Source organism: Oncorhynchus nerka, linkage group LG14 (genome assembly GCF_034236695.1).
Source record: "Oncorhynchus nerka isolate Pitt River linkage group LG14, Oner_Uvic_2.0, whole genome shotgun sequence".
NCBI lineage: Eukaryota > Metazoa > Chordata > Actinopteri > Salmoniformes > Salmonidae > Oncorhynchus > Oncorhynchus nerka.
Genome location: NC_088409.1, coordinates 65595429 through 65608298, shown reverse-complemented (window position 1 = coordinate 65608298; position 12870 = coordinate 65595429). Strand labels below are relative to the sequence as shown.

At 46.3% G+C, this 12870-nt stretch overlaps 1 protein-coding gene across 16 annotated transcripts in view; it reads left to right on the top strand.

Annotated features, from left to right (window-relative positions):
* LOC115141261 (pleckstrin homology-like domain family B member 1) overlaps positions 1-12870 on the top strand; it is a 109114-nt gene that overhangs the window by 84072 nt on the left and 12172 nt on the right. For 7 of the 16 annotated variants that reach the window (XM_065000279.1, XM_065000285.1, XM_065000280.1 and 4 more), the window contains 9 exons: positions 802-1113; positions 2478-2624; positions 2874-3011; positions 3547-3606; positions 5631-5759; positions 8198-8353; positions 8546-8656; positions 10159-10248; positions 12284-12403. In XM_065000279.1, coding sequence (XP_064856351.1) covers positions 802-1113; positions 2478-2624; positions 2874-3011; positions 3547-3606; positions 5631-5759; positions 8198-8353; positions 8546-8656; positions 10159-10248; positions 12284-12403 — 1263 coding nt within the window. The remainder of the gene's footprint in view (positions 1-801; positions 1114-2477; positions 2625-2873; positions 3012-3546; positions 3607-5630; positions 5760-8197; positions 8354-8545; positions 8657-10158; positions 10249-12283; positions 12404-12870) is intronic. The other 9 variants (XM_065000283.1, XM_065000289.1, XM_065000292.1 and 6 more) reach the window with 7 other exon arrangements.

The following is a 12870-nucleotide window of genomic DNA, read 5'->3' as shown; positions in this document are numbered from 1 at the left end:
TACGGTCCTTTTTCGCGAATGCGCACCGCATCGATTATATGCAACGCATAACACGCTAGATAAACTAGTAATATCATCAACCAGGTGTAGTTAACTAGTGATTATGATTGATTGTTTTTTATAAGATAAGTTTAATGCTAGCTAGCAACTTACCTTGGCTTCTTACTGCATTCGCGTACAGGCAGGCTCCTCGTGGAGTGCAATGAGAGGCAGGTTGTCAGAGCGTTGGGACTAGTTAACTATAAGGTTGCAAGATTGAATCCCCGAGCTGACAAGGTAAAAATCTGTCGTTCTGCCCCTGAACAAGGCAGTTAACCCACTGTTCCTAGGCCGTCATTGAAAATAAGAATGACTTGCCTATTTAAATAAAGGTGTAAAAAATATATATATATATATGCCAAATCGGTGTCCAAAAAGACCGATTTTCGATTGTTATGAAAACTTGAAATCGGCCCTAATTAATCGGCCATTCGGTTAATGGAGTTTTGTTATGTTTGGTAGGAGTGTGCTCTGTACTTCATATTAGACCGGCTTGGTCTGGCCTAACCATGGCTGGAGCTAGATCTGTCCCTGATAAGACCTGTTTCCTCCACACAGGAAAGATGCCATCACTGAGGGGGAAGGTGGGTTCTGGGGAAGGGTCCTTTTAATCTCCACCCACCTCTGAATTGCTCATTTCCAGATTGGCATCAGTGGCAGCCACACACACAGGAAATGAGATTTGGGGCGAGGAGGAGGACATATTTGCCTTTGCAGCAGAGGCTGGATGTAATCAGTTCCTCTGCTTCTGTCTGTCCACAGGAGAGACAGAGGCTAGAGACCATCCTGAACCTGTGCGCCGAGTACAACAAGGGCGACGGGCCCTTTGGGGGCGAGGCAGAGGGGAGGATGGGCTTCCCTGGGGGCCTGGGACCGGGGGAGAGGGCGGCCAGGAGACCCTCTATGGACAGCTTGGTGGGGGCCGGCTCGCTGCATCGTAGCATGGCCCAGAGACAGCAGAGGGAGAGCGACGAGGAGAACCTCAAGGAGGAGTGCAGCAGTACAGAGAGCACCCATCAGGAGGTGAGGACGCCACTTCCTCCACAGGCCCTCCACAATGGAGACCGATACCAGGTCAGACGTAGGGCCGTCTATTATCACATTCATCATTTCTACTACTTACTATGAGAACTACAGGCATGACATACTAGTACTTACTATGCGAACTACAGGCATGACATACTAGTACTTACTATGAGAACTACAGGCATGACATACTAGTACTTACTATGAGAACTACAGGCATGACATACTAGTACTTACTATGACAACTACAGGCATGACATACTAGTACTTACTATGAGAACTACAGGCATGACATACTAGTACTTACTATGGGAACATGGCCTGACCTAGACATGGCCTGACCTAGACATGGCCTGACCTAGACATGGCCTGGCCTAGACATGACCTGACCTAGACATGGCCTGACCTAGACATGGCCTGACCTAGACATGGCCTGACCTAGACATGGCCTGGCCTAGACATGGCCTGGCCTAGACATGGCCTGGCCTAGACATGGCCTGGCCTAGACATGGCCTGGCCTGGACATGGCCTGACCTGGACATGGCCTGGCCTAGACATGGCCTGGCCTAGACATGACCTGGCCTAGACATGGCCTGACCTAGACATGGCCTGGCCTAGACATGACCTGACCTAGACATGGCCTGGCCTAGACATGGCCTGACCTAGACATGGCCTGACCTAGACATGATCTGACCTAGACATGGCCTGGCCTAGACATGGCCTGGCCTAGACATGGCCTGATCTAGACATGGCCTGACCTAGACATGGCCTGACCTAGACATGGCCTGACCTAGACATGGCCTGGCCTAGACATGGCCTGACCTAGACATGGCCTGACCTAGACATGGCCTGACCTAGACATGGCCTGACCTAGACATGGCCTGACCTAGACATGACCTGACCTAGACATGGCCTGACCTAGACATGACCTGACCTAGACATGGCCTGACCTAGACATGGTCTGGCCTAGACATGGCCTGACCTAGACATGGCCTGACCTAGACATGACCTGACCTAGACATGGCCTGGCCTAGACATGGCCTGACCTAGACATGGCCTGACCTAGACATGACCTGACCTAGACATGGCCTGACCTAGACATGGCCTGACCTAGACCTGACCTAGACATGGCCTGGCCTAGACATGGCCTGACCTAGACATGGCCTGACCAAGAATTCTGAAACGATTGATGGTCAAAATGACACAGCATGAAGATAATGACATTTGTTTGCCAAGCAACAGTGTTTTACATGGAGACATGTGATGTGTATAGTCCCTCCCTAATGTGTGGATCAGTGTGTGTGTGTGTGCATGCAACATAGTCTGAAACAGTTAACTACTGCACATGGGCCATGCTCTTTGCACTTATATGCAACAATGTGCCTGCCTCTTCTGTCTCTCTCCCCCTTCAGCATGAGGAGCAGTCTGTTTCTGGCGGCGTGGAGCGGACAGAGCTGGGTTACCTGGAGGACGAGAGGGTCAGAGTGCTGGCCCGAGTCGACGAGCTCAAATCACGAATCACAGAGCTGGAGCAACAGCTACAGGAGTCCAAACAGGAGGTAAGAAAGTCCATCAGTTCAATTTCCAGATAGTAGGCTACTTCTAATATAAGGAATGATATGTGGGGAAGATAAAATTAAACTGTTGTGTGTGTGTGTGTGTGCTTCATGCACGTTTAGTGACACAAACAAGCAGAAAGTGATAGAATGTCACACGCACCGCTAGGCTGTGATTGGTCTGCTGTCTGTGGGGAAGCTATGTGATTGGAGCAGGGGGGCTCATGTGTGACGGGTGTGTCCCGTTCCCAGGCAGAGATGGAGCGGGCCCTGCTGCAGGGGGAGAGGCAGGCAGAACTGGACCAGGTAGAGGCAGAGACGGAGATCATCGGACAGCTGCAACACAAGCTCAACGAGCTGGAGAACGCCATCCAGAGGGAGAAAGACAAGGTCGGACCCTGGGGGAAAACACACACACCAAGTATACTATCCTGTACACATTAAGCAGTCTTACCACCTGCAGATTAGTTCTTGCTCAACTTATAAACTTCTCATTCCAATGTTACGGTGTTGTATTTTAATGGAGAAAACCAATAGGAAAAGTGCTTTTGTTAGTGAGCTGTTTTTGCACTCTGAGACAGTCCTTATTGGGAAGACGGTGGGTATGCAGACAGGGAGGTGAGATTTTCGTTGATCTCAACATTGTGTTTAAACACAACAGACACAACCCAACCCGCTTTTCCCTGCGCTGGACTGTCTGTTATAGGGCCTGTTCAGGAGGATGGAACGTTACAGAACGTTCACATAGAAATGTATCCTGTGGAACAGATATACGATCTTCTGACGGATAGAAAAGGGATTCATGGCAGTTCTGTTCGTGATATTTCTATCTGCAGCGTTCCGAACGTTTCACATCACTGAATATACATCTACTAAGCCTCAAAGGGACTGAACAGCCTTTCTGGTCTCTTGTCATTCCTTAAAGGCATTGCCAAATCCTGGATGGCCTCCCAAGACCGTATCTAGTTGGTTTTGCCATCCCAAGGTACAGGCATAGCACTCGCTCTTCAACCCCTCCCCCCCAGCGAGGAATGCTCCAACCTTTCACCTGTTATATGCATTGATGTTTTACCTTAGAAGAGCTGTGGATGATGGTGCTTAGACTTAAGTATGGGTGTTTTTTCTGTCTTTTTGTCCTTTATTTTCCCTTGGTGGTTTCTCTCTCGCCAGGGCTTTTCTTCTTCTTCTGCAGCTCCACTAACCAGCCTCCATTAACTTCTAATCCTCTCACTGCTTCACTCAGCAACCTTCTCTCCTCCCCCACTGTCAGCCTGAAATCCATGTAGGTTATTAGCACTTGTCTTAAATGTGTCTCAAATGGCACCCTATTCCCTATATAGTGCACTACTTTTGACCAGGACTCATAGGGCTCTGTAGGGAATAGGGTGCCATTTGGGACATAAGTATGAATCGGTCCTTTGGGTTTCTACTTGGCTGAAGCTGGGACTGGATGCTAGTGGGTATGAGTGGCTGGCTACTAAAAGTATATCTGTCCACCACATAGTTTACAACATTACAGAGGGTCTCTATTTGAAGGCTTTACACAACTCTGTTGTTTCAGCTAGTCATGTCACTCCACTCTTATAGGCTTTATGTAGACACACTTAAACTGACAACCTGAAATGGGGGATTTTCTTGGCTTTAAGGCTCTTTTAAATCTTGTGATTTGTATATTACTTACCATTTCGGAGAGTGTCCTGCTTCCTGTGTTCAAGTTAGACCGTCAGGGTCTCACGGTTCTGTCTCAGCTACAAATTAAAACAAAAGCTTCAACTAGGAAAACGACCTTTATTGTCGCCTTCTCTACTTTTATTGCCATTGGTCACAGACAGAGGTGGAGCCAGAGCAGGGTGGCAGATTGGAGAAAAGGAGTGCCACTCAAACCCCAAAGCACCGCCCACACCCCTCTCCCACCCAGTGACTTTAGAGAATGCAGTAATGATAAAAAAGATTCTGCAGAACGTTTCCCTCTCTCTCCTGCATGGTCTAGTCTACTGGCTATACAGTGGTGGCCCTCTAGAGGTAGTTTACAAGACGCTTTCACTACAATCAGACCCAAACTCTGTCTCTCCTTATTCCACACATCCTCTCTTCTTCTCAAAACATGTTGGAGGAAAATATCCAAGGTTTTTCCATTTTGACCATCCATTGCGTTTTGAAGGAGGTCGAGGAGAGCCGACGCGGGGAGCCTATTGCGAGCTTCTATTCCCTCCAGGGGTTTTGATATCACAGCCTGGGTGTCAGTAGGGCAGTGGTGTAGAGCACTAGAGTTACCCATGCTGACACCGCCTGCACTCAAATGCAATAACAACGAAGACCATTCAGGCAATACCTACATCCAGTTCTAAACCTGTTCAAAACTAACTGGACTGGCCTAAAGTATTCATACCAAAGTCACATGAGAATCTGGATGGGCTAATAATAATAATAATCATCATTTTAAAGCCACATGAAAATCTCTTCAGAAAAAAGTCACCACCCAAAATAGAGCAATCTGACGTGAAAAAACAGCTGAGCCAAAACAAATACACTTCCCATTTCATGTTTGATGAAATAGCAACATCTCCTTTTCAATCGCAGACCAGTGCTTTCATGAGCATCGAACCCTGCAACTTAGAAATGTCTGTGAACAAGAAGTCTGTTCAGACCTGTTTGAGGCATGGGACATGTTTTATTAGGCACCGAATGGTGGGGAAAACTGACTTAAACAAGGAGGACATTTTTGCTTTCTATTGCAAAACATTTTTAAAGGTTTTCAGCGTTGTGCCCTAATGAACACGGCCCGGCAGTCCAGCACTTTTAAAGCTAGTCTCTGGGGGATTGATTTCACAGTATTATAAACTCCATAGATGCCCCATGTCACTTTTGGCTTATCCACTGTTGTGACCTCTAACATCGGAAGCTTTTTGCATGGCGTGGATTTGAGCAGGTGTGCTTTTTTTGCTTTCTCTCTGTTGTCCCCCACTTCATCTCCTCCCTCCCACCCCGGACGGTGTGTTCTCTTTCTAGGAGAGGGCAAATGTTGACGCAGAGCGCCGAGACCTGGCGAGCCTCCAGGAGGGTTACAGTGAGCTGAAGAACCAGCTTCATAACTGCCCCGAGTCACTGAGGGAGCAGTTACAGGAACAGCTCAAAAGGGTCAGTCGTCAATCCACCACCAAGACCATCAGCCCAACCACCCCTGAGACCCAACACCAGAGACAGCAAGCGTACCACGCCCCCACCCACTCCCTCCACCCTTGTCTCGGAGCTACACCTATCCACCATTTATCAAGGGAAATTCCAGCAGCGCCACATCACTATTAGAGTATACTTACCTCCAGATTATTAAAGTACCCCGTAAGAGAATTACATGTTCAGGAGAAGTAGAAGTTGTGTACTTATGGATTTACAAGTATGTCTACTGAGCTCCTGGATATAGTGCATAGAATGCTGCACTTAACTGTCAAAGATACTGAACTGGAATTCTAATTCTATGATAACTAATGTAAAACATTCCTAACATCCAAGAAGATGGCATACCAATTTAGGGTAGGTTTCCTGGACACAGATTAAACCTAGACCTGGACTAAAAAGTATGCTCAATGGAGATTCTACATTGAAAGTGCTTTATAGCTCTGGGCTAAGCTTAATCTGTGTACGGGAAACCTGCCCTTAATGATTATGCCAGATGCCAGTCGGTGATTGCTGCATAGTAGGCTACACTATCTTGGTATGATAAGACCTGGTGCATATCTCCTCAGATAGAGTTACTGGGACCTTTACCCCTTTAGCCCCTTGCCTACGTGCTAATGCCACAAGCTGCTGGAATTTCCCCTCTCTCCGCCACACCTATGTGCTTTGCCTCTGAGCAAACGGGAGGAGTGTCAAAATGGCTGCTGGTGACTTTGGGGCGAGGTGCTGCATTGTGGTGATTTCTGGGTCATATGTGCATTGCATGCATTTCACACAGGAGTGTGTGTTGTCTGTCTGGTTGATACAGTCTCTGAGACTGGAAGCATCCCTCTCTTCTTGATTTGTGATGGCTTATAACCCCTTAATAACTGCTTACTAATCTATTAATGTTGACACTTACCACCTCCACTTCCTGTCCTACTCTCTTTTCAAATCTTTCCTCTGAATGGAAATGTGTGTTTTGTGTCTGAATAATGTTTTATATCGTCAGCTCTCTGAAAAGTCAGTCCATAGAAAGTGAATCTTGCATTTTGTCAGGCGGTGCAACTATTTATCAGCCAATTACATTTAGCACGTTAGCTCTATTCACTTTGCTGTCCTATCCACGTAGAGTAGCATGACAAATTGGCTGACTGACTTGACATGAGAAAAAATGGGGGGAGCACATGGACAAAAATACATGTAAAAATGTTTTCCATTGCATGCACTGATGAACACGTCCCAAGTTTGCTGAAGACATCCTTCAGAGGTACGACAGAGGCCCTTGAGTGACCTGCTCTCCAAGCACGAGGGTCTGGAGATGTCAGTGATGACATAAGTGTTCCGACGCCCCGAGCCTTCACTCGTTATCGTCAGTAACGCTCCGATGAACTGACCACAAGGGCAGGCCCTCGTCTTTCCCCCTCCAAAGCATAAGTGGCCCTCTCTCACATATGTGTGTGTGTTTCTTGGGTTTATCGATCTAAAGGGTCAAGACATTCAGTTGGGCTCTCACATTCAAATCAGCTATAAAATGCAGTATAGAAGATAGTACTTAAGTATTACTACAGTAAAAGCACAGTATTACCTTTCGTAACATATAGATAGTGGCCCTTTTGGTTTCTCATTTTTGGGATTAGTATTGGTGCAGCAGAGAAGACTGCTTGTCACCAATCAATCAAACTACTGGGCTATAAAATGTTCCAACTTATTAGACTCACATGAGCAGAATGCCTGTAATATTAATAGCTGTGTATACCACATCATTTTCACAAGGGTACGGTGCTTTTGTATTGGTGGCATAGTGAAGTACAAACCTAGGACACAATAAAGAGTCGAATAGTAAAGTTAACCCAAACAACATAATATTCAAGTCTATCAAAGCATGATCAAAGTAGTCGTATAGTGCTAAACAGAACTCCACCAATCCTTAGATAGAACCTCCATATGCAGCTTAGTCTGTCTAAAATGACAACGCAGTACTCTTTTGAATCACGTTCTTTCTGTGGCCTACCGCCCCTGGTTGTGCTGGCTTGGCTTGGGCCTTGACCACCCCGGCTCAGGAGCATGGTCATTGGAGAGAGCCAGGGGTGCGGAGGGGGTGACCCTGTGGTGACCTTGTGGGTATGTCTGTCTGTCTGTCTCTTGGGGTTGGTAGTTGTTGGTACTTTAGAACCCTTTTCACACTATTGTGCCAACCATACCAGACTCTGCTGGCTCAGGTATTTTCTCCACACATTGTGCTTTCTAGCACAATTTTAGCATCTATGGCGAATGGATGAATACGTTACCAGGCCAGCCAAATACAGCTTGGCTCGGCTTTGCTTGGCTCAGCAGTGTGAAATTATAGGTGTATATTATAGGAGGCTGAGGCCTGATGTGGTTGTAACCCATTGTGATGGGCTCTGTGTGGGGTTCAACAGGAGGGCGAGACCCTGGAGTCAGAGACAAAACAGTTTGAGGACCTGGAGTTCCAGCAGCTGGAGAGAGAAAGCAGCCTGGAGGAGGAGAGGGAGACCATCAGCCAGCAGCTGCTGCAGGAGAGGGCCGAGTACCACACCAGCGTGGCCAAGAGGAAGGTAATGGACTGGACCACAATGGCTGCTCCTATCTATTCTGGCAACCCTTCATATCTGGAGCTGTGAATATGAATGTCTGTCAGAGAAACTTCCTAATTTCTGATTACTGCTTTGTTTTTGGTGTAGTGTATATTTGTCATCTTGTTGAGTACCCCTTTAATTCCGCAATAACGCTCTAAACATGTCTTCCAGGACAAGGTGGCAGCTCTGGAAGGCCAGGCCAGTCAGCTGGGACAGCAGGCATCTCAGGAGTGTGACAGGCTGGCTAAGGACAGGAACCTTACCCTGCAGATTCTCCATAAGGTAACATTACAATACAGTTCATATCTGTCCCAGCAGCTACTCTACAATCTACACATATACAGAAATGACATTGTTGACCAGGTGGCGAACCGCATCTCTGCATGTCTGGCAGACATATCAGTGTGGATGACGGATCACCACCTCAAGCTGAACCTCGGCAAGACGGAGCTGCTCTTCCTCCCGGGGAAGGACTGCCCGTTCCATGATCTCGCCATCACGGTTGACAACTCCATTGTGTCCTCCTCCCAGAGCGCTAAGAACCTTGGCGTGATCCTGGACAACACCCTGTCGTTCTCAACTAACATCAAGGCGGTGGCCCGTTCTTGTAGGTTCATGCTCTACAACATCCGCAGAGTACGACCCTGCCTCACACAGGAAGCAGCGCAGGTCCTAATCCAGGCACTTGTCATCTCCCGTCTGGATTACTGCAACTCGCTGTTGGCTGGGCTCCCTGCCTGTGCCATTAAACCCCTACAACTCATCCAGAACGCCGCAGCCCGTCTGGTGTTCAACCTTCCCAAGTTCTCTCACGTCACCCCGCTCCTCCGCTCTCTCCACTGGCTTCCAGTTGAAGCTCGCATCCGCTACAAGACCATGGTGCTTGCCTACGGAGCTGTGAGGGGAACGGCACCTCAGTACCTCCAGGCTCTGATCAGGCCCTACACCCAAACAAGGGCACTGCGTTCATCCACCTCTGGCCTGCTCGCCTCCCTACCACTGAGGAAGTACAGTTCCCGCGCAGCCCAGTCAAAACTGTTCGCTGCTCTGGCCCCCCAATGGTGGAACAAACTCCCTCACGACGCCAGGACAGCGGAGTCAATCACCACCTTCCGGAGACACCTGAAACCCCACCTCTTTCAGGAATACCTAGGATAGGATAAAGTAATCCTTCTCACCCCCCTTAAAAGATTTAGATGCACTATTGTAAAGTGGCTGTTCCACTGGATGTCTTAAGGTGAACGCACCAATTTGTAAGTCGCTCTGGATAAGAGCGTCTGCTAAATGACTTAAATGTAAATGTAAATGTTGGTTATTACTACGTTTTTTGTCATTGGACTGGTGATTCCCATGAAACCACTTTTGAAAATAACTAATTTGAATCATTATCGCTCTCTGGTCTTGTTTGACAATGTGAGAATCACACACAAAGGCATTACCACATGCAGGGCAATGTGCCATGCCAGCCACCTCATATTAAGTCAATTAATTAAGAGCTTGTTGGCGGATTTCCCATTTGTTGACATTTCACTTCATTACTCGGCACATGTGCTGCCTTGTCCCCGGCTTGTCCTCTGCAGTGGCACATTCTCTAATTTGGTAAAGCAACTATGGCAATCCATAATCAGGACAGAGTCAGATACTTACATACTTTCAGTAATGTAAGGTACAAGAAGCTATGTCTTAATACGAGCATACTGTAACCAGGGCATAGTGATGGGTGAGGTAAGCTGTCCTTTGGTCTTGTCACAGTCTCATGTGTTTCTGGTGTCTCTGTGTTCCAGGAGAAAGAGAGGCTATCGGCCTTAGAGAAGAGGTACCTCAGCCTTACCGGAGGAAGATCTTTCCCTAAGTGTTCCAGCACCATGAAAGAGGTGAGGGGTGTTTATCTTACCGACTAAGAGGTCACTCCTACATATATCAGTTATCTATCATGACCCAGGCGGATGAACGGACCTCCACTCTGATCACTTGTCTAAAAGCCACACTCCTTCATTTGTGAAAGACCAACAAAGACTACCAACAAAAATGAACAATGGAGAAAATGCACTCCTAGATATTTTCATTTGCAAATAGTAGGCTACTAGATTTCTATGATACATCTGTTGTCCTCAATGATTTATTTCCCATGAGTGCAACATTACTTCAAGTACAAAATGACAGACTGTGGCTTTAAGAGAAATGTTATGGTTTTCATAGTTGCGGTTGTTTAACTGGGCAATGGGACTTTTTTTAACCTCAGGTGTTGGTCTGGTGTGTGCTTGTTTTCTACTGCTTGTGTTGCCAGAGTAACCGTTTATTTACTGTGTTTAACACGATGTGGTGTCGGCTTGTGAAGTATGACCTTGTTTTACATTGTGGTCAGATACAGTTGATAACATCAGTCAAACTGGTTTGATCGGATAATTCAGATCCGACTGATGTATTTTTGGGGATTGGAAACATCTGCAATTTGATGGTGGATTGCACATAATATCTCAACTCAGGCCAGCGAGATATGAATCTGGCCTGAATCCCTGGGCTGCGTTGTTTATTCTGAAAACATGAACCAATTAGTCTCGTGCTAAACTCCCATTCGGACATAACCTATCAACCTGCGTTCTCATGCATTTAGAGCAAGTTCATTACATGAGATGCCTATCAGTTTCATTGTTGAATTGGATATAATGGGCTCTTTTAGACCACTGTAAACTAGCCCTATTAAACTGAGTATAACCCTTACAGGGGCACTCATTGTACATAACACCTATGTTTTTGTGATTGACACTTATTATTGACACCTAGTGTAAGTTAGAGGGACACACACCGTAACTGTACACTACAGCAACAGGAGCTGAAACCAGTGTCCCTGACTTCCTATTGAAACAGGAATTGCTCCATATCAGCCAGACTGACCTGTTAGAGGACTCCCACTCCCAGCATCCTCTCTGCCGTCCCGCTGCTTCCTATTTAAGCGCCGCCTCTCAGTTATACCCAGGGGGCAGCCCGACAGAGGTAACCAGACTGTCAGTGTAACTGTTCCTGCACGACACCTGAGCTCACTCACTGTAACCCCCCTATGCACAGTCTGTTCGTCTAAAACTTAAAGGCCCACTCTGATATTTACAGCTTTATAGGAAACCAAGTTCCGAGGCTGGTGTTTTTAATGTTGTTTTTTCATTAAGCAGTGGGCCTTTCAGAAGTCTGTGAGTTATGTCTTGTTACCCCCAATCACTCCCAGCAAATTGCACCCCACCCCCTATATGTAAAAAGACATTCGGTGTGAGACCCTGGAAGTACAATACTGATTTGAATGCCGTCATTGTTTGTCTTTATGAAATACTTGGTCTGTTGGATGAACTATGGACATTTTAATTGATGTTCTCTTCAACTTTTAGAATGGGGGGAAAAGCATAAACAACTCTTGCTACAACTGGGATGTTAAGATGCTGTGTTTGTGTGAAGGTTGAGCCAGAGGCTCACATGCACAGTGCTTTCTCTCATTGAAGTGTACTACTCTGTTTGGTTTGTGTAGTGCACTTCTCTCTATTAGCATTTTGCTATCCTATGAAGATGGGTAGAGCTTGTTGACATGTCTGTTATTGTATTCTTTCACCACGTGTTTTCACCTCTCCAGCTCGATGTGAGCCTTGGGAAATTATAGGGTAGAGAAATGCTGTGTTCTTTGTTTTTTTCCCGTTCATATAGTTGTCATACTTTTCACACAAGCTTATGTGTTTGTTTTAAAAACACGATAAAACAGCAGCTTGTCCCGGAAGGTTGTAAAGTGTGTATCTGCACGAGCACATTTTTGATATGGGTGCACATCCGTGTGTGTATGAGTATGCATATTATGAAAAGGACGTGTCATGGAGTGAGCTCATGGCCTCTTGTCCTGTTTGGTCTGCGTTGCTTTGCGTTGGCTCTCAGGAGTACATGAAGCTCTCTGATGTCTATGAGATGTTTGGGAGTGATTGCCATGACACCCAACTCACCACCTCTGCTCAGCACGGCCTCTCGCTCACCATAGATGCAGCTGTAACCTGTGAGGTACCATTGCCCTCTCTCTCTCTCACTATGCCTCTCTCTTTCTCTCCTTATCACTTGCCCTCGGTTTCTGTTTCTCTCTTTCTCTCACTCCATCTTTTCATTCTTTCACCTGTTGCTCTTCTCTCTAGCTGTCCGCTTCTAGGTAGCTTACTGTAGTGTATTGGCTTTCTGCTAAATGGCCCTGTCCTTGATATAATCAGCTCTTCTGCATTACTGAATGAGGATAATGTTACCAGACCTGGATTAACTACATACATTGCATTCGGAAATTATTCAGACTCCTTGACTTTTTCCACATTTTGTTACGTTACAACCTTATTCTAAAATGGATGAAATAGTTGTTTTCCCTTATCAATCTACACACAATACCCCATAATGACATAGCAAAAACAGGTTTTAGAATTACATTTTTAAAAAATGTATTAAAAATAAAAAATAACATTTACATAAGTATTCAGACCCTTTAC